The sequence below is a fragment of the Mrakia frigida genome (genome assembly GCF_051309035.1).
Source record: "Mrakia frigida strain ATCC 22029 unplaced genomic scaffold BDY24scaffold_13, whole genome shotgun sequence".
In the NCBI taxonomy this organism is placed as follows: domain Eukaryota; kingdom Fungi; phylum Basidiomycota; class Tremellomycetes; order Cystofilobasidiales; family Mrakiaceae; genus Mrakia; species Mrakia frigida.
Window position 1 is genome coordinate 145,131 of NW_027481268.1, and position 24,398 is coordinate 169,528.

A 24,398-nucleotide genomic window follows, 5' to 3' on the forward strand; every position below is an offset into this window, starting at 1 on the left:
ATCTATACCCCCTCTTTCCCATCTGCCTCTTCTTCCCTCTCGCCTCGACATCTAGAAGCCATGTTCTCCTCGGTCTCCAAAGCAGGAGCTTCAGCACTTGGACTGCTTTACAACAGCGCGGAGGATGCCAAGTTGGCGTTTCGAACGAAGCAGGGAGGAGTAAAGAGGTTACAGGGAGGAGAGGTGAGTTCTCAGAGGTTCTACTACTCCAAGGGGATGTACTGGGAGAGGAATGGGTTGATATACGGGCGCGGAAGGAGGGAAGAAGAGAAGCAGGAGGAGGTTGTGCTGTCGCCGCGGTTGAGCTTCGATGCTGCCCTCGACGTGGAAGGGATACTCTCCTTCTTCGAGTTCGAAGTTTGGGTCGGATGAGAGAGGGGAGGGGAGGGGGATGGCTTCTCAGCGATGTGGAAGCTGGAGCTCTATAGCGAGGAGCATCAAGCCAGGCTGAACCTCGGAGGAGAGCTCAACAAAAGGGAGGAGCTCGCTGTCCTTCCCTTCGACATCTCTTCCTCACTTTTCCTCTCAAAGTTTGCTTCGCTGGTTTAGAAGGCATACACTGACCTCTGCATCTTAATCTACGTTTGCTCACTCAGGCCATCTCTCCCAACGATGTTGCCTACTGGTCTCAGGTGAGCTCGATTTCCATCTCCTCCCTCTGCCTCCCTCGTCACTCGAGCTCATCTCCTCCTTCTCTCCTCCCCTTTCGCCCAGTTTTACATGCTCTTCGACTCAGCTTCCGAAGTCTACTCTCTCATAACTCTAGAAGACAGTGAGCTCAGATCCTCTCTTTCTTTTACAGCCCTTCAGCGCTCGAGCTGACTTCACCTCTCTTTCTCCTCCCTCCCTCTCAGTCCGTCAAACGCTCATCTTAAACCCCGTCAACCTCCAATCTCTCATCACCTTCCTCTCCAACCACCTCTTTTCCCTCCTCTCCTCCCCTCTCTTCCCCTCTCCAATCTCAACCTCAACCCTCACCTCCCTCCTCCCGTCGCGCTCGAACTCTCACTCGTCCTCGTCCTCCGACCCAACAGCCGAAGCTCTCAACTGCCTACGCGTCCTAGGAAGGATCCTCCCCGTCTTGTACGAAGCTGAGGGCCTAGAAGGATCCAACTTGGGAGACGAGGAAGGAAGGAGGTTCGTCCAGGAGGTCCTTTGGACGAAAAACGAGGCGATGGAGGAGGAGAGAGAAGAGGGAGGAGAGCTCGACGACGAGGGACAGTTCGTGATTGACGACGATGAGGATGAGGAAAAGGAGGATGGACTGGGAACGGCTGAGCAGCCTTCGACTCCTGGAGGGGAGAAGACGAGGCAGAGGAAGGTCGTCGAGGTCCCCAGCCTGGCGGAAAGGTTGTTCCACACCGTCGTCGACTTGATGTTCACCGAGGGGTTCACGCTTCCTCCTGGAGTTGGAGGAGCTGGCGGGGACAAGGTCAACTACTGCATCTGGTTAGTCAGTTCACACACCTCCTTATCTACTTTGACGCGTCGCTGAAGTCTGCCGTGTTGGTGCTACAGGGAACGAGGAGTCGGCTCAACCGTCAACGTCGGATCGACAGCTCAACTGGACGAGAACAAAGTCGAGGTCCTTCGTTCGTCCCATCTCATTACCATCATCGTACCTGTTCGTTGTCATTGAACGTCTTGCTTTTCCTTGTTCCAGGCTTCTTCCTCATCCTCCTCTCCACGCCCATCTACACTCCTCCTCCTCTCCTCCCTTCCCTCCCCTCCCTCCCTCTCCTCCTCCTCACCCACAAGACCGAACGTCGGCTCGTTCTCTCCCTGCTCTGCTCCTTCCTCAACACAGCTCTAAACCCCAACCCGGTCGCTCTCCTCGGAGTCCTGCCCTACTCGCATCTGCTCGCGCCTGGCGGGAAAGGAATCGGTGGGTTCGGAGGAGGGAATGCCGGAGGGAAGGAAGGGAGGGAAGGGCTGAGGAAGAAGGCGCTGCAGGGATTGTTGAGTGGGTTGGATTACTGGTGCGAGGAGGGAACGGGAGTTCAGGCGTTTGGCGAGAACGGGGAGGAAGAGGTGACGTCGAAGAAGGGGAACGCTTTCAGGTTCTTCGTTTCGAAGCTTGTGAGGCTCGACGCGTTTTACCCTACTGAGAGAGCTTTACTGACGCGTTGGCGGGTTCCTTGGCTTGTAACCAGCACCGGAAAGACGACCTCGCTTTCATCCTCGATGGGATTCTGGCGATCCTGGCTCAACACCTCGAAGTCGCAAACGGACTGCTTCCGGGAAGTACGAGAGCTCCTCCGATGCTGCTTGAAATCTGTGAGTCGCTCATCTCTTTCTTACTAGCTCTCTTTTCTCACGAGCTAACTGCCATCGCTATTCGCTTCCCAGTCATGCTTCTATGGAGGTTGATCGATCTGAACAAGGTCCGTTCTCGACGCGTCCCTCTCTTACCCATCTCCTCCTTTCGAACAAGCTGACCTACTATCACTCTGTTCCCTTCTTTAGAAATTCCGAGCCTACATCCTAGCAGACGAGAAGAGGACGATCGACGTGATGACCTACACCATCTTCACGTCGCTTCAGCTCAAGGACAACCTCGGTTTGTTCCCCGTCTCGCTCTTGCTTCTTGCCACCGGTCGTCTCTTCGTTCTCCTCGTTCTCTCGAAGCTGACTTCCTCTCGACGCCTTGCTTCTATTCGGCTTCTCAGCTCACCATGGACTTCTCAGGATGTGCGCCTACATCCTCCAAACGCTCTCAGCCGATCCAGCCTTCGGAATCGCCATCACCTCGTCGCCCGTCTCTCTCTCCCTCCCAGCGAAGTACGTCGTCCCCGGAACGGCTGCTGATTTTCTCATCACTGTGAGTCGGCTCCCAAGTCTTCGCAATCTTAGTTTCTGTCCTTTTTTGCGTCTTTCTCGCCGTCGTCGTCGTGCTTTCGACTCGTCTCTCGAACGAACGTGTTCTGACCTTCGCTTTCCATCCTTCGTTACCTCAGTCCATCTATTCGATCACCACCACCTCCGGACTCAACTCCCTCTTCCCAGCTCTCACCATCACCGTCACCAACGTCGCGCCGTACCTCAAGGATCTGGGAGTCCAGGCTTCTACCAGGTTGATTCAGCTCTTCTCGGCCTTCTCGAGTCCAGCGTTCTTGCTCAAGGACGAAGCCCATCCAAGACTGGTCAACTACATGCTGGAGACCTTCAACTCGGTCATCTTCCATCAACTCAGCAGTTAGTCGGCCTCAACCTTGCTTTCGTCCTGTGGACGAGACGCTGACCTTTCTTCCTTTCTCGTCCCTCAGACAACCCCAACCTCGTTTATGCTATCCTCGGAGCTCACCAACGCTTCCAGTTCCTGGCTACCTTCACCCTCAAAGCTGGCCTTCGAGAGGTGCTTCGGGTTCAACAAGCTCGAGCTGTCGCTGCTGGTTCGTCTCCGCCTCTCCTCTCCTCCCTTTCCTCTTTTTCTCTCTTTTGCTCATGCTCCCTTTTGCTCGAATCTCTTTCAGAAAAAGCCAAAAGATCCGAGTCTCGAAACGGAGCAGACCCAGGAACTCCCACCGACGAGAAATCCGGTCTCATCTACCGAACCGACTCGTCCGACAACGCGTCTCGACAAACCCTTGACCTCTCTCGAGAATACTCCTCCCCTCCACCTTCCAACCCAACGAGCAACCCTCGTCCCAACAGTACCACCAACCTCGATTCCACCACCGAAGAGGACGAGGAGGAGCCGAGGGAGACCGTCGCTCCTTTGATGACTCCAGGGGAGCAGCAACAGGATCCTCTCACCTCCGTGACCTCTCCTACGGCGCCGACGACCGCTACGCCTGTTCCAGTGATGAGCGAGAAGGCGAGAGGAAAGATGAGAGAGAGGAACGTGGAGGAAGTACCCGAGGAGGGTGGTGGGGAGAATGGAGGAGGAGGAGAAGAAGTGGACGATGGTCTTTTGGGTGAGGAGTTGGAGAAGTTGAGGATCGGAGGGTTGGGAAATGGTGGGTTCGTGCCGAGTCAGGAGTGGGTTACTAGTTGGCAGAAAGGGTGAGTTTAGTTCCCTTCTTGAGCTTCTGAGAAACGAGAGCGAGAGGACGGAAGGAGGAGCATGATTTCGACGCGTCGTCGTCGGACTGCAGTGTCGGACTTTCTCGCTCATTCGGACCTGACCTCTTGCATTATTCATTGGCTTGAACGATTCGCAGACTTCCTCTCGATCCGATCTTGCTCTTCATCTCGGAGCTTCTACCCAAGGTCGAGTCGTTGCAGACGTCGAAGACCCAGGGTCCGAACAAGGAAATCATCAAGTTCCTTCGATCGGTCACGCTGCTGGATGTGCTACCTCCTGCTCCTCCTGTTCTTGCGAGGAAGTTCTTGGTGAGTATCTTCCCTCTTCGCTATGGTATTCGTCCGATGTAGTTGCGTCCATTCGCTAACGCGTCGACTCCTTCTCGTCTCCGTTTTCGCAGTTCTCTCAGACGAGTCAGATCTGGTTGACGTCCCTTCTCTGGGGAGAGATCTACGTCTCGGGAATGTCTCCTCTTGGACTCTGGACTGGTACCTCGGTCAAGCTCTTTGGCGTCAAGGTGAGTCTCGAATCGAATCATCGTGCCCTTTCCTTCGACGGCAGCTGATCCTCCCTTCTTCGTTCCCGCCTCTCGTTCGCCAGGCTGCTCCTCCAGGACGTCGAGACATCGTGAGTATCAAACCTACCACTGTTTCTAGTTCCGCACCTTCCTCTTCGTCGCAGTCGGGGCCATTCCTGCCTTCCCTCGACGCGTCGCTGATCGACGCTCTCGCTCCTTCTCGCAGGCCCTCAAAAACGTCCAATCGACCTTGACCTCCGTCTTCCGAAGCTCCAACAGCAACGGCAACGTCTCGTCTTCAGGAGAACGACGACCTTCCGCTCCGGCAAGGCACTCTTCGTCCTATTCGCTGAGCAGCAGGAGGAGTAGCGTGGGAGGAGGAGGTGCGATTTGATCGAGCTGTCGGGGAGAGACGGATTTAGTTTGAGGAGGAGGAGAAGGAGGAGGAACAGGATTTGAATGTACGAACATTCGACTCTTCTCCCTGCTGGATAAGACAACGTTGGAGGAGGAGCACAAAGAATTCACGTCTGTTCCGAGAGGGAAGAGGATGAGCTTCGCCAAAACAGACCTCTCAACCCATGCTGTTTTTCCAAGGTTTTTCTTCTTCCCTCGTGTTTTCCGTTCTAGTCGGCCGAAAATCTGTCGGCTAGACTACTTGGCGGGGAGATGCATGGATCCAAAGTCCTCAAATAACTGATCAAAAAGAGGGGAAGGACGGGGAAGTCTGATTCTGATTCGCGTACCATCTGATTATTTTCTGCTCTGCCCTTTTTCCCTCCCACCAACCACGACCTCAACCCGAACTTGGTTTCTCTCTGTTCTTGGTGAGCACTTCCTCTCCGATCCTCGAGTTATAGAGCTTCTCACTGACTCCCTCTCTTTCTACCGCTCTTCCCAACTCGCTCTCTCGACTCTCGATCTTTCACCTTTGCTTCCTTCCCTCCCTCTTCCTATCCCTTCCCTCCTCTTCCTTCGCCACTTCCCTTCGTTCCCACCAACGCAGGATCGACGATGCTCTCTACTCTTCCTCTCCTGGCAGCTCTTGCTGTTCTCGCTCCCGTCAACGCGGCTCTCGTAGAGCACTACTGGTGAGTTCGAACGACTAGCTCGGACTCTTCGTTTTTTTTTCGTGGCGCATGAATCTGAACCGTTTTCTTCTCTCTCACAGGAACATCTCGTATGCGACGGCCAACCCTGATCAGATGTTCGAACGACGTGTCATTGGAGTTAACGGAACTTGGCCGTGAGAAAATCTCCCCTCCTTCGTTCGGCTGTCTGAGACGAGAGCGGGATCTGACCTTTCCCTCTTGCCCTCCCCCTCCCTCCCTCCCTGTTCGCCCTCGCCCTCTTTCTGGCCCCGCTTCCTTCCTCACCCAATCACCATCTTCTCTCTCTGGCCCATTCATGCATCCTACCCAATCGCATCGCTCAATCGTCCTTCCCTCCGTCGCTCAACCAAAAACAAAACCCTCGTCCTGTTCGGTTCCCTTTCGATCTCGCTCTTTGATTGGTCGAACCATCGAAAAAAAGTCCTCCTCCTGTCGAGGTTACCAGGGGAGATACTCTTCGAATTCACGCTTACAACGGTCTCGGAGATGGTGAGTCTTTCAGCTTTTTGTCTTCGAAGAGGGGGAGAGGAAGGACGGACGCGTCGCTGATCTACTCTTCTTCCCTTCCTCTCCTCTCCTTCCTCCTCCAGTTGGAACGGCTCTTCACACCCACGGAAACTTCTTCAACCACACTCACAACCCCGAGTCTGGAGCCTGGTATGATGGTGCTGTTGGTGTCACTCAATGGTTCGTACAAAACGAAAGAAAACGTCGGGCGTGCGCTCATCGTTCGACCTTTTCTCTCCCTTGTTCTTCCAGCCCTATCCCTCCTGGTTCAACCTTCACCTACGAGATCCCGACTGATCTGCAGGAAGGAACGTACTGGATTCACGGTGAGCTTGCTTCTCTCTCCTCGCGCTGATCTGACGCTGACACTTTGCCTCCGCTTCCTTTCCATTCTCGCTCATAGGACACTTCAACGGTACGCCCTCTTCCCTCTTTTCACCCTCAAAGACGACGAAATTGATACTGATACTCTCTTCGTTCCTTTCCTCGCGCAGGACAATACACCGACGGTCTTCGTACTCCCTTCGTTATCCTTCCCAACAACCAGACCAAGCGAACCGATGGCGTCGTCTGGGACGAAGATCTCACTGTTGTTTTGGGAGACTGGTACCAGTACGTTCAACGCTTTATCTTTGCTCGATCCATCGAAATACGTGCTTGGAACTCGACGCGTCTCTCGCTCGACATCGCGGCTGACGCTCTCCTTTCGCTCTCTAATTCGCAGCCGAGAGCACGCTCCTATGCTGGACTGGTTCCTCAACCGATTCAACCCGACTGGAGCGGAACCTGTGCCAGAATCATCTCTCCTCTACGTCGCTTCCAATGGCTCTTACCTCGTCCCTCAAGCCGACCTCGCTCAGGGAACTGGAGTGTCTGATCGAGCTACCATCAATTTCGTTCCTGGAAAGACTTACCGACTGAGGTTCATCAACAGTGAGTCGGTCGGTTCCTTCGACACCGTCTCCCGCTTCTCGACGCGTTCCCGAGCTGACACCTCCTCTTTTTCCTTTCCTCCTTTCCGTCTGCAGTGTCCGCTCTCGCCATGTTCCACGTCTGGATGGACGGGCATGACATGCAGATCATCGAGGCCGATGGAGTTCGTGACTTTTCCTCTCTTCGAACGGGGACGACACGACGGCGAAACTGACGACGTTTTTCTTTGCCTTCTCAGGTTGAGCTCACCCCTTACCCCGTCGAGAACTTCCCCATCGCTGTCGCACAGAGGTACTCCGTCCTCGTTACTGCCAGGAACGATACTACCGCCAACTGGGTTCTTCACGCCGACATGGGTTCGTTCTCGTCGTTCCCTGTCTCCCTGAGCTGTGTCGAACGACCGAATGCTGACTCCGAACTCTCCTCTTGCTTTTCAGATCCTCAAATGTTCGATCAGGTTCCCGAGGACTTGGTTCTCGGCATCTCCGCTACGATCTCCTACGCCGAGTCCAACGAGCGAACCGAGGGAACGACCTTGGACGTCGAGTCGCTCCCCTTCTTCGACGACATGTTGATGTCTCCCGTTGAGGTCGTTGCTCAGGCTCCCAGCGACGTCGAGATCGATATGACGTTCGCCTTCGATACCTTCGACAACGGAGTCAACAGGGCTGCTTTCAACCAGGTGTGAGTTCGAGATTGTCGTCGTCGTCCTCGTCTTTTCTTCCTACACGAGCTGACTCCCTCTTGATCCCTCCAACAGCACCTACCGCTCTCCCATCGTCCCTGCTATCTTTACTCAGGTCTCTGCCGGGGAGAACGCCTCCCTCTCGAGCACCTACGGAGCTCAGTCGCCCTCGTTCGTTATCAACCACATGGACATGGTCGAGCTCAACATCATCAACACCGACGCTGGACAGGTTCGTTCTCCCTTCCTCTCTTCCTTCGAATCTCACGCGTCTCCCTCACTGACCTCTCTTTTTCTTCGCTTCCCTTCCTTCAGCATCCTTGTTCGTCCTGCTCCCTCTCTCTCCCCCTCGACGCGTCTTTCGTTCGCTGACTTCTTCCGCCGCCTCCCTTTCCTCAGTCCATCTCCACGGTCACAAGTTCATGCTTGTTCACCGATCCTGGGATGTTACTTCCGACGACCCTGCGATCAACCCTCCCATGGTCGAAGGACAAGTGTGAGTCGAGTCGATTCCTCCCTTTCCTGCGCTCGAACTGACGAAGGGTTTCCCCGCCTTCGCCGTTTTCCCAGTAATCCCTTCCAACGAGACACCGTCATGATCCCTCCCGGTGGTTCCACTGCTATCCGATTCAGAGCCGATAACCCTGGAGCTTGGGTACGTTTAGCGACGCGCGTCTCCGTCAACCGCTTCCAACTCCTCGCTGACCGCTCCCTCGCTTCTCTCCCCTCTCCCTCCTCCTTCTACTAGATCTTCCACTGTCATATCGACTGGCATCTTTCATCGGGTCTCGCTGCTGTGTTCGTTACTGGTGTTCCCATCGCTCAGGAGGAGTTCAAGATTCCTCAGTTCATGATCGACCAGTGTGCGGCTCAGAACATCCCTACCACTGGAAACGCCGTCGGTATCATGCGAGTATCTCTTTCTCCCGCTATTCAAGAGAACCATCTCCTCTGTGGTTATGTTCAGGGGATGGAAAACACGCGTAAAGCAAAAGGAGGAATTGACGCGTCGCTTCTTCTTGCTCGCTTTCTCTCTCGCCTCTCAGGTCCGCTACCGAGCTCACCGGACAACCCTTAGGTCCCTGGCCCATTGTGGCCGGATGGGATTCGAAAGCAATCGGAGCCATGGCTGGGTGCTGCCTCGCCGCTCTCGTTGGAATGCTTTCCGTCGTTTGGTGAGTTTTCCATTCCCTCTTCTTCCTCTCTCTTGCCCTTCTCGAGCGAAACATCACACTTACCTGCATCTCGGTCCTTCCTTGGATTTTCAGGTACTCGTGGGGAGCTCTTGACGACGAAGAAATCGAGGAGGAGGAGAAGAGGAGGCACGAGCAAAAGATGGCCGACAAGGAGGCTGGAAAGAAGCACGGAGTTCGAGGACTTCTCTCCAAGGTTACTGGATCGAAGAAGTAGGGATTCGTCTCTTTAGTTTCCGTTTCGGGGGGGAGGGAGGGGAGGAAACGAGGTGGACGATCATGACTCTCGATGCCAGCGCTCGATTTCGGTTTTCTCGCTTTTTAGGTTTGCTTTTTGTTTCCTCCGTTTCTTTCTGGTCATATGCCCAATTTATTTTACTCTATTCGTCGAGAATGAAGTCCACCGGGAAGCTATCTCTGAACGAGCAAGAGAAATCAATCCAAACGCGTCGGGGGAGGAGGTTCGAGTCCTTCGTTGTTTCTTTCCCCGGCCATCAAGCCTAAGTATCATCGAACTGGATGAGATCTTTAACAATCTAACCAACCATCTAAAGGAACTCCCTCGGATCCGTAGGCTTCCATTCAGGCCAGAGCCCGTTCTTCAACTGCTCCTTCTTCCCGGCAACGACCCCTCTTCCTTGATCCCACTCGACCTTCAAGAACGCAACGAAATCCCCCGTCGAAGCGAACCTAGCAAGGGCCGACTCGTGGGACTCGTAAACGATCTTGGCGGACGGGTTCTTTGCAATGAGGAGTTGGGCGAGAGCGTTGAAAGAGATTCGACCTGCTTCGATGGGGACGACGGTGTTGAGGAGTTGGGAGGGGGCGAGATCTGGAGAAAGTGAGGAGAGGGGAGAGAGATAGTCAGCTAGAGGTGATGCAAAGACCAGAGAGTGGGGAGGGAACGGACGAGTGAGGATGTGAGCGAGGAAGGAAGAGACGTCAGGACGCGACGTGAACGAGATGTCGGCGTTTCCCTCTCCGATGATGTGGATTTCGTTGTTGTTGTCCCTGAGCGATGAGGCGGAAAGCAGATCGTCAATGAGATGCAAACGAGGGAGAGAGTAGACGAAGAGATGAGAAAAACTGAACGAGATGTTAACAGGCATCCAATCTGCGAATGGCCCAGGGAAGAGGAGGAGGGAAGGGAGCTCGAGTTCCTTGAGCTTGGTCTGAAGAGCGGTCTTTCCGTAGAGGGGAGAGGTGGAAGGGAGGCCGATGGTGTTGTTTCCGAACTCACTGGAGGAGAAGGACGCGTCGTGGGTGGAGAAAGGCGAAGGTCAGCTTGGAATCCCGAGACAAGTCGGAGAGATGGACTCACGAAGGAACGAAGAGTTGAACACCAGCAGCCTTGGAAGCTTCAGCAAGAGGTACTTGAGCTCCGAATCCAGGTCCGGCGAGGGTGCTAACGACGACCTCGACTCCCTCCAGAGCGGCAGCGAGTGAGGACGGAGAGTCGTAGTCGACCTCCTTGACGGTGACTCCGAGGGCGATGAGTTCTTTAGCGGCGAGAGATTCAACCTGAGTTGAAATGGAAAGAAACAAGGTCAGATCTGAGAGGAGGAGAACGGCGACGGGACGAGTAAGGCAGGCAGGCGCACTGCTGAGGCTCGACCGAGAACAACGACGTTTGCTCCCTCCTTCACGAGAGCTTTAGCAATGAAACCTCCGAGGGAAGCAGAGATGGGACCTTGAGAGCTAAGACCTCCAGCGACGGCGATGGTCTTGAAAGTGGAGGAGGAGGAGGACATCGCGAGGGGTGGAGCTGAAGGTGTGAGGGAGGACGACTCGGTGGGATGACTCGACGGGGAGAGAAGGGAGGCTCGTAGAGAGATGGTGGTGGTTGGGAGGCAAAGAGGGTTCGAGTATGCATTTCCAGCTTTTGCAATCGTCAGATTCAGCTGAATGAGGGGGCAGGGAAGATTGGAAGCGAAAGAAGAAGGGGAACGAAAAAGCGTGGGACAGCCGTTCCCTCGCCTTCTTTCCCCTCCTTCTGAAGGGAAAAGTAGTCTTAGAGAGCGCAAATTGAAGACAGAAGGTCTGCGAGCCCTTGGTGAACTCAGTAAGCATGCTTTGTAATCGTTCCAGAGCAAACGGGCATGTAGGATCGAGTTCCGAGCGATTGATCTGGCCAGAAGACGCGACGAGCTCTTGATCGGCAGCGAAGAGGAGACTGTGCGTGAAAGAAAGAAGAGAGACCCGAGGAAAGAGAAATCTACAAGTAGGAACGCAGATGAATGAGCGCACGAGAAAGGTGCGGGGTCGAGCGTCTCGTTGGGAGAAGGGCGGAGCGACCCATTCGTTTGAAGGGGAACGAGCAGTTTGAATCTGGCCAACCTCCTCCCAGAAGGAGATCTTCGCGACGAGAGAAACCGATCGCCACTCTATCTACGAAGCTGATCTCAGCTCCATGGCGATATGAAAATTTCATCGAACAGAGCAGGAAGCGGTTGAAGGTCGAAAGAACTCAGCCCTCCTTCTTTCGAGCTCACCTCCTTCCTCCCTCCCCTTCACCTCCGACCAACTCCTCCCTCAAAACAAAACATGGCTTCCCAAATTCTTCCTCTAGGTACGTCTACTTCTCTCCCTCCCTTTCACTTCCTTGAGCAGCGTACTGATCTTCGCTCGTTCTGGTGTCCTCCAGAGCTCATCGACCGATGCATCGGATCCAAGATCTGGGTCGTGATGTTCGTCCCTCTCTCCTCTCCTCTCCTCTCCTCCCGCTCGAGCTGACTTCTCTGGACGTTTGGATTCATGCAGGAAGGGAGATCGGGAGTTCGTTGGAACTTTGACTGGGTTCGACGACTACGTTAGTGAGTACAAGAGGGAAGGAAGGAGGAACGTCGAGCTCTTCTCCTTCGCCTTCGTGAGCTGACCTTCTTCGTCCTCGCTCTTTCTCTTTCTCTCACAGACATGGTGCTCGAGGATGTTACTGAGTAGTGAGTCTCATCCTCACATCCACTTTGGACTCTTCGTTTCGAAGGATGGCTCGAAGGGGAGGAAGAAGAACAGTACCGAACAAGCTCAAGCTGACCCTCTCCTTCTCCTTCCACTCCTTTCGCCTCCTTTCCCTGACAGTCACTCAACCCCAGAAGGCCGAACCACCACTCACCTCAACCAGACTCTACTCAACGGGAGCAATATCGCTATTGTGAGTGGGGACGCTTTGCTTGGGTTTCGACGGGAAGGAGGAAAGGAAGGAGAGCAGAGCTGACCGGCTCTCTTTCGATTCGATTCGTTTCTTGAAGCTTGTACCAGGAGGAGAGGGACCTGAAGCTTCGTCTTAGATCAAGATAATTAGTATTACGAATCAAGAATGACATGGAAACGACTCTCTGTACTCGAGGGAGAGGAGAGGGAGGGGAGAGAAGAGGAGAGGAGAGGAGGAAAGGAGCGGAGGATGAGCTCGACGCTGCTCTCGAGCTTCTGTTCTTCGACTTCGTTCTCTTACCTACGCGTACTTCAAGTAGTAGCCAACTGGTCTCGGGAGTGTACCGCATTTCTGTATCAATTTCTAGCACAGTCTCTCGCCTTCGAAACCCAACCCCGCCCTCAGCCTCCCCTCTCTCTCTCTCCCAACCACCACCCACCTCACCAATGTCCTCCACCACCCTCCCTTCCCCAACCCTCCGCCTCCACACTCTCACCACCACCCTCTCGGACCTCCGGACTCAACTCGCTCAAGCGCTCTCCCTCCCTCCTCCTCCTCCCCCGCCTCTGTCCAACTCGCTCTCCGCTTCTTCAGTCTCGCTCTCCAACGAAGCGGACGAGATCGACAGGAGAGCCAAAGAGATCGTCGAGGAGCATATCAGACTTTTGCATGATTTGAACGAGACGAGGGATGCGGCGGAGGTGAGTGAGTGCAAGAACGAGGGCGAGCAGGAGGAGAGAGAGAGACGGGTGTCTGATGGTTTTGGGGGTTTGGTTTCATTGGGAAGCCAGAACTTGATCCAGAAGGTGAGTCTGACCGAGAACGAGGAGACAATTAAACAGAGGGCTGACGCTGGTTTCGTTTCGTTGCTTTGCTTTTGCCATGGTAGTACTGCTTGATGGTTCGACGAAGGGAGGAGGACGTGAGGGAGATGTTGGGCTTGGAGAAGGGGGATTGAACAGAGAGAGAGCTGTTGCGTTGGTCGTGGTGGTGGTAGTTGGGTTGTATGCATGTACCGTATCTAGTCCCTCTCTCGTCTTCTCTCTCGTTCCGGCAAACAAAAAAAAAAGTCTCGCGCGAAACGATACAAACGCACGAACGAAAAAGCGCATACACCCCGACGCGTCTCTCTCCCTCTCTTTCTCGCAAGCAACAGATTGGAGTAAACGCGGTTGAATACGATTCGTTAAAGTAAGAAAAAAGTCTGATCCGAAGAAAGGACAACATGAGAACGTTATTTAGGTAAGATCAAAGCAGAAGTGCGAGGGGTGAGGGAAACCGAGTTGAGCGGGGGGGAATGCGAGTGAAACGAAACGAGAAAAACTAAGCACGAGAGAGGAAAGGTAGATGATCCTTTTTTAGAGGATCTGGACCTTGGGGAACTTGAACTGGGGGCCGATCTGAGGAAGGAAGAGGAAGAGGAGGAGGGGAAGAAGAAGAGGGGGACGCGTCGAAACGAAATGGAAAGTCAGCGAAACGAACGAAGAGAGCAGCTCGAACAAGAAGAGAGAAAGGAAGTAGGGAAGGATTCAAGACGAACCTGTCCAACGCAAATCTGTCCCAACGCATGCCCAGCCTCAACCGACTGAGTCAAGCTCTTGCCCTGAACGAACGCTCCGAGGAACCCTCCAGCGAACGCGTCTCCGGCTCCGTTGGTATCGACGATCTCGTCGTCGGCCATCTTGGTGACAGGGAAGGTCTTGGGGTTCTCCTCTCCGGCGTGGAGGTTTCCAGCGGCGTCGGTAGGGGAGGAGGAGGCGACGAGGGTGGAGGAAGCTCCCTGGGTGATGATGACGAGACGAGGTCGGGAAGCGTTCTGCTTGGGGAGGTTGGCGATGGCGGTGGCGACGGAGGCGGGGTCGGTGGCCTGCGAGAAGAAGAGGGAAGGAAGGGTTAGGGGTGGGTGGGGTTGGGGAGGAGGGGAAAGGACAAGGAAGGGGAGGGAAGGGAAGAGGGAGGCAGAGAGGGAAAGAGGACGAACGGAAAGACCGTGAGACTCAGCGTAGGCAGCGGCCTCGGACTCGTTTCCGATGACGATGTCGCAGAAGGGGAGCATCTGGTCGACCTGAGCCTTGAAGAACTGGGGGATGAAAGGAGCCGAGAGGTTCATGGCGAAGGTCTGGAAGGAAACGACGCGAACGAGAACGAAAGGTCAGACACACGAGCTCGTTTCTTCGACCGCAAACCCAACAAGGAAGTTGAGGTCGATGCTTCAAGATATGTTGAAGAGAAATGCTCACCTTTCCAGACTCAGAAGCGGTCTTAGCGAGCTCGAGGGCGGACTCGATACCGTGCGTGAGGAAGAAGCCTCCAAGGTAGAAGAACTTGGCCTCCTCGATGAGAGCCTTGACCTCGGGGGTAGCGAGATGCGAAGGAGTGAAGGACTCGGCGGCTCGGAGGGTGGTGGTGAGGGATCTACAGAACACCCCGAGTCGAACGAAGGTCAGCGACGAGCTCGGAGAGGGAAGGAAGGACGAGCGAGCAGTTGAGCTGAAGGATGGAGACTCACCGGTCGTGACCAGTGATGATGACAGCGCAAGCTCCAGTCTTCTGTCCATCGAAGACCTGGTAGGCGGACTGGACTCCCTCCTACAAGAACGAGGAAGGAAAGAAAAAGAAAAGAGAGAGTCTTGTCAGCGAACGAGATCTTTCGAAACGAAACGAAGCTCAAAGCTCAGAAAGGAAACGGGACTGACCTTCTCGTTGGCAGCTTTGAGAGACTCAGCGAGGTCGTCCTTTCCGACGGCTCCGATGTAGGCGACGGATCCAGCGGGGAGGACGTACTGTTCATGTCACGAACGAACGAACGAAAACAAAAGAAGGTCAGCTTCGACCCGCTCGAAGAGGAAGGAGAGTCGAGGAAGAGAGACTGACAGCAGCTCCTCGAGCGGCGTTCTGAGCGGCTCCACCAGCGACGTAGGTGACGGGATCCCGGGTGATGATCTCCTCGTAGCTGTGGAGGTGCGACAAAGGAGGCAACGGAGGAGGGGGAGGAGGGGAAGATGGGTTCAGCCTGAGTCCCAAAAAGTCGAGCTCGCTTCTTTCTCCTTTCTTTCCTTCCTCCTCCTTCTTCGAAGCTAGAACACAGATGGCGAGAAGGGGAACGTACAGAGGCCTGTAAGAAGCGAGAATTCAAGCAACAAGGAACGAGTCAGCAACCCAACTCTCTACTGAAGCTCTCTCTCTCCAACTCGAAAGACGAGCGAGGAAGGAAGAGGTTGAACCATCGACTCACATGTGCTTCTCATCAGCGAGGATGGCATCGTTGGCCTTGAGCTCGTACTTGGCGAGAAGATCCTCTCCCTTGGAGACTTGGATGTCGAGCTGCAAAAGAACGCAACAACACGAAAGAAGAAGGAAAAGTGTCAGCTCGAAGCAAAAAGAGGAGGACGGTCTGGTCCGGAGAAGGAAGGAAGGGAAAAGAAGGACGAACGAGGGGGTTTCCCATGCAGACGAGAGTGATAGCCATTTTTGGTAGAGGGTGGAAGGAGGAGGGGGAAAGGGTGAAGAAAAGAAGGGAAAGAAGAAGGGGGTTGGGGAGAGAGAGAAGAGAAGGAGAGGTTGAGGTCGATCTCGTTCGAGTTTTCGAACAGACTACGGATCTTGACTTCAAGAACGTGGAGGAAAAGAAAGATAGAGAAGCTGGGACGATAGAATTAATAGCAACGAGCGATGATCATGTATAAGACCCCGCCGAGAGTCAGATCAAAACCCTCCTCAACTCATCCCTTCTCAGTCCCATCCCACTAACCGGACACCTCGCACGCTCTCCCTCCTCCTCCTCTCCCTTTTCAACTTCCGTAGAGATACAGGCCCAGCAGTACACCCACCCTCCGCTCCCACCCACCGTCGCTCCCTTCCACTTCTCTCCGCACATGGGACAATCCCCCCATTCTTTCACGTTCTCGTCCAAGAGGAGCTGGCCAGCTTTCGACGGCGCGACGCGTGGAGGAGGAGGGAGGAGAGGATGGGCTTTGCTGGAGGATGCTGCGGAAGAAGAAGAAGAGAGGGAGAGGAGTTGGAAAGGAGAGGTAGGGGAGTGGTAGAATTCGAGGAACTTGAGGGAGAGGAGGAGGAGAGGGAGGAGGGCGGGAGGGGAGGGAAGCTGGAGACGAGAGAGGAGGGTGCCGGGTTTGGAGGTGGTTGGAGGGAGGGAGGGTTCCTAGAGAAACGAGAAAGTAGAGAGATGATACGAAGTTTAGTAGCTACTTGATTCTATCGAGAGAGAGAGAGCCATGCACTCACCACATCCTCCCTAGTAATCCTCCCGACTCTCATCTTCCCACCCATCAGCAACCAACTCTCCAAATCCCACACCTCCGTCCGATCAAACAGATACGCAACGTTCCAGAACAGACTCCCAACCTCCCACCCCGTGTTCAACCAAGGGTACAGGAGGAGGAAGGTCTGTTTCAACCGAGCGAGGACGCGACGGCGACGTGAGGAGGTGACCGAGGAGGAGGAGGAAGAATCCGGAGAGGGAGGGAGGATGGAAGAGTCTACGCCTCCGCCCAAAGAAAGGAAGAGCTCGTGGAGTTTGAGTCGGAGGTAGGGGATGAGGACCTGAAGATGGAAAATGGACGCGAAGGGTCAGAGGGGAAGAGAGAGAGAGGAGGAGGAAGAGGGAGGAGGACGAACGAGTTGGATCAAGCTCAACCGGATATCCCTCTTCTTCAGACCGGTACGAGAGGAGGATCCTCCTTCGAAAGCATCTCTGCGAGGAGTTTTGAGAGGTGGTATTCGACGTCTTCGGAGACCGTAAAAGTATTCCGAGAAGGAGGCGTCTTGGGGCAGGGAGAGGGGGAGGAGGTGAGCTTCGTTGAAGATGGTTGAGCTCGAGCAAGAAGAGGAACGAGAGACTCACGATGGTTCTTGAGGTGATATCGCTCTACGACGAGCATGAGAAGGGCGTAGAACTCCTCGTGTCTGTTCACTATAGGAATGAGATAGCGAGGATAGCTGTGGGCCATGACCTGAGGGGAGGAGAGGGAGGGAGGGAGGAGAGCAAGCATGTCAGCTCCGGCTATCGAAACTCCTCTTTCTCTATCCTTTTTGCTAGCTGCAAGGCCTCCTGCAGAGGAAGCGTACTAACGTTCATAACATATCGAACAGCCGGTTGCAGCAGTCCTCGAAGTTGATCCTGAGCCAGGAGTTCAAAGAGAGAAGGACGATCTGGTGAGGTCGCGAACGACGAGGTGGCGAGCTCCATTCGACGGCGGCGATCTAGAGACTGAGGTTGAGTCGAGTTGGGTACCGAAGAGTCTGTAGAGTGCTGAGGTGAAGCCTCGGCTCTTTTCTGCAAAAGCTGGGGGGTGAAAGTTGGAGGGGAAACGAGTCGAGCAGCCTCTTTCTCCAGATTCCCTTCTTCGGTTCCCAGCCCTCTCCCTCTCGCCCTTCCTTCCCTCTCAACCATCACAGTCGACTAAGCTCATCCTTCCTCTTCTTTGACCTTTTTCTTCCTCAGGATCAACAACGAACGTTCGTATTCAAACGAGCTCGATGAAACGCACAGGGGGGGAAAGATTCTCGGAGGAGAGGGGAGCAGAAGAGGCGTCGAGCAGCTCGACACACTTGTTCTCCTTCCCAGCTCGCTCCCCCATGTCTCACGATCTCTCCTTCGCCCTTTGATTAAACACACCGAGGGATAAGAACAAATCTTGCCTCTCCTTCAAGAGCGCCTTCGTTGTTGTCCTCTCAACCCTCAGCTTCTCTTCTCTGAAAGGAAGTCGCTTCGACTCGACTTCATCCCTCCCTCCTCTTCCTCCTCTCCCTCGTCACCCCTCACCTCGTTCAAGCTCGAGAGATCCCTCAGAGACTCGTCAAGGATTCGCCGCTCGACAACCAGCTCAGTCGACGAGCCTCAGCTTGGACAGCAAAAGGATGTTACACCGACTTTGGAACGCGCGTTCTGGCCAGCTACTTTTGGGAGGACAGCGCCATGACCATCGACAAATGTACCGCCAGATGCTCCTCGCTGGGATATACACTCGCAGGACTGGAGTACTCGAGTGAGTTCAGTCGAGAAAGGAGGAAGGGGAGGGAGGATCGAAGCTCACTCTACCGTCGATTGCTCTTTCAATTTCCCCCTTTGTTCTCGCAGCTCAATGCTACTGCTCCTCTTCCCTCGCGACCGCCTCGAGCGCAGTAGCTGCTACAGAGTGCTCCTCTAAATGCGCTGGTGAGAGTGGATCTTCCTCGTCTGAGACTCGGTCGTCCGTGCTGATCTTCGTTCTCCCCTTTGGTCGAGCAGGAGCTTCTTCGACCTCTTGTGGAGGAGCTTACCGCCTGAACCTCTATTCCTTCGACCCTGTGAGTATGCCGAACGTCTTCGCATCCTCGCTTCCGAACTGAACATTGTCCCTTCTCCTTTTCATCGCGCTCTCAGGTCACCGTGAGTCTCAGAACCGAACTCCTCTCTTCCCCCCGCGCTCGGTCCTTCACGCGGTTTTGCTTCGAACTCGCAGCTGATTCTCGTTGCCCCCCTCTTCCATGTTCGACAGACCGCTGCCGTCGTTGCTACTACTCAGAACTGGGTCGATAAAGGATGCTACTTGGACTCCTCGTCGCCTCGAACTCTTCCGTCGAACTTCTTCGAGTCGAGCGCAATGACTTCGACGCTCTGCAAGGCGACTTGCAAATCTGCTGGGTACGCATCCTTTTTCCCACCCTATGAATCCCTTCTGACTCGTCGTCGTCTCATCCAACAGATACACTTTCGCTGGAACTCAATACTCGACGCAGTGTGAGTTTTCGAGACGCGTCGACAACTTGGCGACTTCGTTCCTCTCTTTCGCTCGCTGACTCCTTCCTCCTCGAAACGTCAACTTATCAACATAGGCTGGTGTGGTAACGCAATTGACCCCAAGGGAACTGTTCAGCTTTCGAGCTCCTGCAACTCCATTTGTTCAGGTGAGCGTTTCCCTCCTCTTCTCCGCCTTCCGCTGGACTCATCGCCGTTTGTTCCCTCTCGTCTCAAAACAGGCTCCAGCTCGGAGTACTGTGGAGGGACCTATAGGCTCTCGGTCTACCAGCTCGTCACTTCCGTGGCCTCGTCAACCTCGACAACTTCTCTCGTCCCTTCGACTTCGTCCACGTCGATCCGATCCTCCACCTCGATTGCTTCGACAACGTCGTCTTCGTCGGTTCGATCCAGCTCGTCGAGCAGCTCTTCTTCCAGACTCTCGAGCTCGAGCTTACTCCCCTCTACCAGCTCGGTGAGTCCCGTAGCATCACTACGAGTTCACCGTGCTCGTCCTGACGCGTCGCTTCTCCCTCTTCTTCACAGTCCCGAAGCAGTTCGACTTCTTCATCTTCTGCCATCACCTCGGTGAGTGATCATACTTCTCACTGCCACTTTGTCGTGCTCGTTCTGACGCTCTGTCCTCTTCCTCTTCTTTTTGCAGTCGCGAAGCAGTTCGACTTCTTCTTCGACTTCTACTACGAGCTCGGTGAGCGATCAACCTCTTTCGTCCATAGCAACACATCTCGAGCAATCTGACTGACTCTTCTCTTCAACAGGCTGCCACCCTCGCCGCTGGATCTTGGGCTTACTCCGGATGCTACCTCGACGCCAACATTCGAACGCTCCCCTCTTACTCCTTCACTTCGACCTCGATGACCATCGATACCTGCCAGGTAGGTTGCTTAGCCCGAGGATACGTTTTCGCTGGTCTCGAAGCTGGATGGGAGGTGAGTCGATGTCTCTTCTTTCAGGCTCGTTTCCTGTACAACGCTGACTCACCTATCTTATCTAAGTGCTGGTGTGCGTCGAACATCGCCCCGTCTGGGACCAAGCTTTCCGACTCTGTCTGTGCCACGAGCTGCTACGGAAACCCGTTGAGTTGGTGCGGAGGGAACTGGAAGATTACCATCTTTCAATACTCTTCTGTGCGTCGCATCTCCCTTTCTCTCCCTTCTTCGATCAAGGACTGATTCGATCGCTCTTTGGTTTTTCCAGTCTGGAGAGACTCTTACCCCTTCGACGACGACGACGACGACTGTGAGTTTGAGCGAGTCGAGATGCGTCGAACGAACCAAGCGACTCACCGATCCCTCCATTTTTTTTTACAGACGACGAGTACCACTTCTTCTGCACCCAGATCAACTTCCGCCACTACTACTACCACGTCGACCTCTAACACCACGTCCACGACTACGACCGCTTTCGTTCCCGCTGCTACAACGTCAGGCAAAGCCGTCTACGCTCACTTCATGATGGTGAGCTCGCTTCCTTCTTCGACGCGTCTTTCCCAACGAATCTGACTCTCTCCCTCTCTCTCTCTCTCTTCTTCAGGGTAACACCTACTCCTACACCGCAGCTACCTGGCTCTCCGAGATCAAGCTCGCTTCCGCTGGAGGAGTCGACGGTTTCGCTCTCAACCTCGGAACGGACTCGTGGCAGTTGAACGGGCTTGATATGGCCTACGCAGCCGCCGCCTCGAGTGGAACTGGGTTCAAGATGTTCCTTAGTCTCGACATGACGGTCTTCGGATGCTCCTCGTACGGTCAGGCGGATCAGCTCAAGAGCCTCGTTACGAGATACGCTGGTCACTCGAGCCAGGCGAAGTACGCGTCGAAGGTTCTCGTTGGGACTTTTGCTGGGTCTGATTGGTTCGTCCTTTGCTTCTGCACACTTTACATAGTATCTTCTCGAGACTGACGGTCTTATCTTCGCTCTCAACAGCACCTTCGGCCAGGGAGGAGGATGGAGCTCAGCTTGGACGTCGGTCTTCAAGACTCCTCTCCAGAACGCAGGGATCCCGATCTTCTTCGTTCCAGCGGTCTTCGTCGACACTTCCACCTTCGGATCTGCTTCGGTTATGGATGGGGAGCTCAACTGGAACGGAGGTAAGTCGCCTCAGCGTTTCTTCGTCTCGAACAATTCGTCCGACTGATCTCTTTCCTCTTTCCTTTGTAGGATGGCCGACTGGAAACAACGGAATCGACTTCTCGAGGGATAACACTTACATGTCCGCTTTAGGATCGAGGTCGCAGGGCTACATGGCCGCCGTTTCTCCGGCTTTCTACACTCGTGAGTCCTGCGTCGCTGTCCCGGATCTCGATAGCTCACCTCTTCCCTCTCCTCGACTCGCAGACTACTCTCCTTCGACCTGGAACAAGAATTGGCTCTTCAAGAGTGACGAGTACGTCCAATCGCTACATTCTGAGTTTTCGAGGAGTCGCTGATCGATGGCTCCTTCTCTCGCAGCTGGCTCTTCGCTCGACGGTGGCAGCAGCTGGTCGAGAACCGTTTGAAGTTTGATATGATCGAGATCTTGACTTGGTTCGTCATTTCCCATTTGAGCTCGATTTCATATCCGATACTAAACTCCTTCGGACCTCTTTTTGTTCAACAGGAACGGTGAGCACGGATCGGTTCTGAACGAGGGAGAACGAAACTGACGCCTTTGCCCCCTTTCTTTCTTCTCTAAAGACTACGGAGAGTCAAGCTACATTGGAAGCATCCTCTCTGATCAGCCGAATTCTCAGAACTGGGTCAATGGAGTGAGCTTCTCCCTCTCTTTCGACCAGACGAAGGATTCGACGCGACTGACTCCCTGCCCTCTTCTCCTTCCAGATGGATCACCTTCGTTCGTTCCCCTCCCTCCCTCTTTGATATTCAACTACTGACTTACCTTCACCTTCTACAGCTCTCCTCGAAGTCAACAAGTACTACGCTACCGCTTTCAAGACCGGTCAATACCCTCAGATCTCGAACGACCGGATCTTCCTCTCCTCCCGACCTCACTCCAACACCGCCAACGCCTGGGGAGCAGGAGAGTTTGGAAGACCTACTGGGATGCAGAACGGTGATCCGAACGGCTACCTCTGGACTACGAACGACTTCTTCGCTCTCGTTTTCGCCAAAGCGGCTGGAACCGTCGTCCTTTCGAGCGGATCGATCAGCAAGTCGTTCAACGTCAACGCTGGCGTCAACTTCCTTTCCTGCGGTCTCAGTACTGGGTAAGTCTTTCATCCTGTCCTTCTCTCCTCGCCAGTCTCGCTGACTCTGCTTCGTTTTCTCGTTCGTCGAGCAGCAACGGAATGCGAGCCGTTCTCTCGAGATCCGGTTCGAACGTCCTCAACTTCCAGCCTTCCTTCACTTTCACTCAGGATACCCAGTGCGTACTTCAATCTCTTCTATATCGAGCTTCACCTCGTCCCCGTTCTTGCTCCTCCTTCGCCTGAGCTGACCCGCCCGTCCCCTTCACTCCTTTCCTTGCCTCCCCTTTCTCTTCCCTCCCGATCAGATGGTTCAACTGGAACTACATCTACTTCGGTAAGTTTTAGCCCTCGAGTCGTTTCCCCCTGCTTTTGATCGAGATCCGTCGAGGACGGATACGTCTGCAGGTGGAGACGCGTCCAGGTTGGGAAGGACGACGACGAGTTTAGTCTTCACCCTTCCTCTCGGACATTGCTGACCTCGACCCTTCTACTTGATCTTGCTCATAGCATCTCCGTGATGAGAGCTGGCCCTCTCGTCGCTTGAAGTCCTCCGTCGCTGTCTTTGGTCGCGTCGTTTAGAATTAGATCTCCTCTCCCTTTTTCATCTCCTCTTCTCTGCATCTTTTGGGTTTATCTTTGGTTCCCTACGTCGATTTTTCATCTTTACATACATCAGCTCACCTACTTAATCGAAATGTCGGTGCTGTAGGAGCCGCGGCAGAGGTCGAGGAGAACGCGTCGCCGCAACTCGACTCGAGGGAAGGCTTCGACAAGTCTTGCAGTCTTCTTCGCCTAGTCTTCACTGCTGGATCGAAAGGTGGATATATCTGAAGGAGACGTTTTGTTGAGGATGGGGGTGCGTCTTGAAGACGCGCTCGACCTCCAGCTTCTCCGCGTCGGCTCTGCCTCACTCCCTCTTCGTTTCCGACGGTTCTCTCCCTTTCATTCTTCTCCAAGCTTTCACAGGCCTCTCATATCGCAAAGCCAACCCTATCTGACGTTCACCTCTTTCCCGTCCATCGAGAAGCGGCCCGCAACTTTCCAGCTCATCTGGGCAAAGCGGGTACAGCAAACTCGGAAGAGAAAAGAAACAAAGTCTGAACGAATGATCGGTTCAGCTTTTCCCCAGGGGAAGTCTCACTCGTCGATTCCCAGGATCCCCTCTTGTTTCCCAAAGATAAGGACTTCGCTTGCTCTCTCTTTCTCCCTCAACCCTCACTCTCGCTTCTCGTTTCTAGGTCGCTGGACCTTCGACGTCTCTCCTCCCCGTCCTCTCCCCCTCTCTCCCTCTTCCCTTCCCTTCACCTTACGAACCCACACTCCTTTCAGCTCTTCAGCACCATCGACCTACATCCATCAGTCAAGGCTTCACTCACACTCTTTTCAGGACCCTTCACCTCTTCGCTTCCCCTTCGACATGTTCATCCCTCACGTCCGCGCGTCGACCTCTCTCCTCCTCCCGTTCCTTCTTCTTCTTGCCCTCCTCGCTCCTCAACTCGCCCACGCTCGAGACAGTCCCCATCGAATTCTTCAGAAATCCGCTCACAAAGGAATCCACCGCCGAGCTTCCCAGTGGGTCGCAAAGGGCTGCTACACCGACTCGTCCCCTCGAGTTCTCAACAGCTTCTTCTGGGAAGACTCTGCCATGACCATCGCGAAATGTACAGCCAAGTGTCAATCGCTAGGGTATACACTGGCAGGTTTGGAGTACTCAAGTAAGTCGTCCCGTTCGTCGGAAGCGAGTTGGGACGGGGAGGGGAGAGGGGAGGGAAAGAGGCGTCGAAGGGAGGAACGAAGCTCACCTCAACGATTTGCTCTTTCTCAGCTCAGTGCCTTTGCTCCTCATCGATCTCCAGCTCTTCGGAGGAAGTCCTTGCTTCAGAGTGCTCTTCTACTTGTGGAGGTGAGTTTGTTCTTTCTTACTTCTCTCGGTCCATGGCGTTTTTTCATCGAAGAACGTGAGCGAGCCGACCGAACTGATCGTTGCTTTTCACCACTTGGCAGGATCACCCTCTACTTCTTGCGGAGGGTCTTATCGTTTGAACCTTTACTCATATGATACTGTGAGTTCCCGAGCATATCAGCTCGTCTGCTTCCGAACAACTCTCTGACTCTTTCGCTCTTCCCTTCGCACGTTCAGGTCGCAGTGAGTTTCAAAACAACGTCTTCTTCTGCAGCTCAGACTCTTCTCGTGAGCTCTCAGCTCACTTTCTTCTTTTCTTTCCTTCTCTTCAGGTCGCCTCCAGCGATATCTGGGATTCCAAAGGATGCTACTCGGATTCTGCTTCGCCTAGGACGCTCCCCTCCTACACTTCGCAATCGAAGTCG

General features: G+C 54.3%; 8 protein-coding genes across 8 annotated transcripts; 5 read left to right on the forward strand and 3 right to left on the reverse strand.

The window, feature by feature from the left end:
* Nucleotides 1-60: 60 nt before the first annotated feature.
* BDY24DRAFT_414661 (high-temperature-induced dauer-formation protein-domain-containing protein) lies at nucleotides 61-4,938 on the forward strand (the record flags this gene model as incomplete). Its single annotated transcript, XM_076643350.1, has 17 exons — nucleotides 61-183; nucleotides 597-632; nucleotides 715-772; nucleotides 855-1,449; nucleotides 1,519-1,592; nucleotides 1,664-2,079; nucleotides 2,154-2,277; nucleotides 2,350-2,384; nucleotides 2,467-2,560; nucleotides 2,670-2,821; nucleotides 2,958-3,195; nucleotides 3,267-3,392; nucleotides 3,474-4,005; nucleotides 4,164-4,335; nucleotides 4,428-4,544; nucleotides 4,628-4,654; nucleotides 4,771-4,938. The coding sequence occupies 17 exons, from the start codon at nucleotides 61-63 to the stop codon at nucleotides 4,936-4,938; spliced, it is 3,087 nt and encodes a 1,028-aa protein (XP_076497127.1).
* Nucleotides 4,939-5,558: 620 nt separating this feature from the next.
* BDY24DRAFT_414662 (multicopper oxidase) lies at nucleotides 5,559-9,191 on the forward strand (the record flags this gene model as incomplete). Its single annotated transcript, XM_076643351.1, has 19 exons — nucleotides 5,559-5,635; nucleotides 5,716-5,790; nucleotides 6,102-6,145; nucleotides 6,247-6,343; nucleotides 6,416-6,489; nucleotides 6,567-6,578; nucleotides 6,658-6,775; nucleotides 6,888-7,096; nucleotides 7,192-7,259; nucleotides 7,335-7,452; nucleotides 7,534-7,780; nucleotides 7,857-8,013; nucleotides 8,097-8,103; nucleotides 8,181-8,277; nucleotides 8,352-8,436; nucleotides 8,530-8,683; nucleotides 8,749-8,764; nucleotides 8,828-8,956; nucleotides 9,050-9,191. 19 exons carry the CDS (start codon nucleotides 5,559-5,561, stop codon nucleotides 9,189-9,191), a joined length of 1,926 nt encoding a protein of 641 aa, XP_076497128.1.
* Nucleotides 9,192-9,479: 288 nt separating this feature from the next.
* Nucleotides 9,480-10,878, reverse strand: BDY24DRAFT_386988 (uncharacterized protein). The gene is made up of 5 exons (XM_076640181.1): nucleotides 10,576-10,878; nucleotides 10,296-10,495; nucleotides 10,067-10,213; nucleotides 9,885-9,985; nucleotides 9,480-9,806 (listed from the first exon to the last, which is right to left on the reverse strand). The coding sequence occupies exons 1-5, from the start codon at nucleotides 10,723-10,725 to the stop codon at nucleotides 9,523-9,525; spliced, it is 882 nt and encodes a 293-aa protein (XP_076497129.1). The 5' UTR covers nucleotides 10,726-10,878; the 3' UTR covers nucleotides 9,480-9,522.
* A 640-nt stretch (nucleotides 10,879-11,518) lies between these two features.
* Nucleotides 11,519-12,261, forward strand: LSM5 (RNA-binding protein LSM5; the record flags this gene model as incomplete). The annotated part of the gene is made up of 6 exons (XM_076643352.1): nucleotides 11,519-11,543; nucleotides 11,619-11,661; nucleotides 11,735-11,787; nucleotides 11,886-11,913; nucleotides 12,053-12,125; nucleotides 12,223-12,261. The coding sequence occupies 6 exons, from the start codon at nucleotides 11,519-11,521 to the stop codon at nucleotides 12,259-12,261; spliced, it is 261 nt and encodes an 86-aa protein (XP_076497130.1).
* Nucleotides 12,262-12,571: 310 nt separating this feature from the next.
* Nucleotides 12,572-13,083, forward strand: BDY24DRAFT_414665 (uncharacterized protein; the record flags this gene model as incomplete). The annotated part of the gene is made up of 3 exons (XM_076643353.1): nucleotides 12,572-12,826; nucleotides 12,917-12,931; nucleotides 13,015-13,083. 3 exons carry the CDS (start codon nucleotides 12,572-12,574, stop codon nucleotides 13,081-13,083), a joined length of 339 nt encoding a protein of 112 aa, XP_076497131.1.
* A 199-nt stretch (nucleotides 13,084-13,282) lies between these two features.
* ADO1 (adenosine kinase) lies at nucleotides 13,283-15,695 on the reverse strand. Its single transcript, XM_076640182.1, is given in 10 exon segments — nucleotides 13,283-13,525; nucleotides 13,666-13,992; nucleotides 14,107-14,244; nucleotides 14,366-14,540; nucleotides 14,635-14,714; nucleotides 14,822-14,908; nucleotides 15,000-15,078; nucleotides 15,339-15,343; nucleotides 15,360-15,449; nucleotides 15,559-15,695. 10 exon segments carry the CDS (start codon nucleotides 15,592-15,594, stop codon nucleotides 13,484-13,486), a joined length of 1,059 nt encoding a protein of 352 aa, XP_076497132.1. The 5' UTR covers nucleotides 15,595-15,695; the 3' UTR covers nucleotides 13,283-13,483.
* An 86-nt stretch (nucleotides 15,696-15,781) lies between these two features.
* PEX12 (ubiquitin-protein ligase peroxin 12) lies at nucleotides 15,782-17,451 on the reverse strand. Its single transcript, XM_076644562.1, has 5 exons — nucleotides 17,218-17,451; nucleotides 16,990-17,098; nucleotides 16,764-16,909; nucleotides 16,371-16,688; nucleotides 15,782-16,287 (listed from the first exon to the last, which is right to left on the reverse strand). The coding sequence occupies exons 1-5, from the start codon at nucleotides 17,332-17,334 to the stop codon at nucleotides 15,826-15,828; spliced, it is 1,152 nt and encodes a 383-aa protein (XP_076497133.1). The 5' UTR covers nucleotides 17,335-17,451; the 3' UTR covers nucleotides 15,782-15,825.
* A 612-nt stretch (nucleotides 17,452-18,063) lies between these two features.
* On the forward strand, nucleotides 18,064-22,681 carry BDY24DRAFT_440897 (glycosyl hydrolase family 71-domain-containing protein; the record flags this gene model as incomplete). The annotated part of the gene is made up of 25 exons (XM_076644563.1): nucleotides 18,064-18,133; nucleotides 18,226-18,303; nucleotides 18,376-18,434; nucleotides 18,511-18,516; nucleotides 18,626-18,771; nucleotides 18,833-18,867; nucleotides 18,963-19,034; nucleotides 19,107-19,339; nucleotides 19,411-19,452; nucleotides 19,529-19,573; nucleotides 19,644-19,814; nucleotides 19,881-20,012; nucleotides 20,083-20,124; nucleotides 20,196-20,342; nucleotides 20,419-20,735; nucleotides 20,809-20,972; nucleotides 21,043-21,156; nucleotides 21,220-21,268; nucleotides 21,334-21,374; nucleotides 21,559-21,629; nucleotides 21,703-21,715; nucleotides 21,776-22,088; nucleotides 22,163-22,246; nucleotides 22,376-22,404; nucleotides 22,578-22,681. 25 exons carry the CDS (start codon nucleotides 18,064-18,066, stop codon nucleotides 22,586-22,588), a joined length of 2,484 nt encoding a protein of 827 aa, XP_076497134.1. The 3' UTR covers nucleotides 22,589-22,681.
* Between the last annotated feature and the right edge of the window lie 1,717 nt (nucleotides 22,682-24,398).

Excerpts from the sequence above, each read along its gene's own strand:
- PEX12 (XM_076644562.1), bottom strand. The coding sequence starts at position 17,334 with ATGGAGCTCGCCACCTCGTCGTTCGCGACCTCACCAGATCGTCCTTCT. Across the intron at positions 16,910-16,989 it reads ATATCACCTCAAGAACCATC|ACGCCTCCTTCTCGGAATAC; the intron begins GTGAGTCTCTCG and ends CCCTGCCCCAAG. Across the intron at positions 16,288-16,370 it reads GGATTACTAGGGAGGATGTG|GAACCCTCCCTCCCTCCAAC; the intron begins GTGAGTGCATGG and ends TCGTTTCTCTAG.
- ADO1 (XM_076640182.1), bottom strand. The coding sequence starts at position 15,594 with ATGGCTATCACTCTCGTCTGCATGGGAAACCCCCTC. Across the intron at positions 14,909-14,999 it reads ACGCCGCTCGAGGAGCTGCT|TACGTCCTCCCCGCTGGATC; the intron begins GTCAGTCTCTCT and ends TGACATGAACAG. Across the intron at positions 13,993-14,106 it reads CTGAGTCTCACGGTCTTTCC|GCCACCGACCCCGCCTCCGT; the intron begins GTTCGTCCTCTT and ends TTCTTCTCGCAG.
- BDY24DRAFT_386988 (XM_076640181.1), bottom strand. The coding sequence starts at position 10,725 with ATGTCCTCCTCCTCCTCCACTTTCAAGACCATCGCCGTCGCTGGAGGT. Across the intron at positions 10,214-10,295 it reads GTTCAACTCTTCGTTCCTTC|TGAGTTCGGAAACAACACCA; the intron begins GTGAGTCCATCT and ends CTTCTCCTCCAG. Across the intron at positions 9,807-9,884 it reads CCTCGCTCACATCCTCACTC|ATCTCGCCCCCTCCCAACTC; the intron begins GTCCGTTCCCTC and ends CACTTTCTCCAG.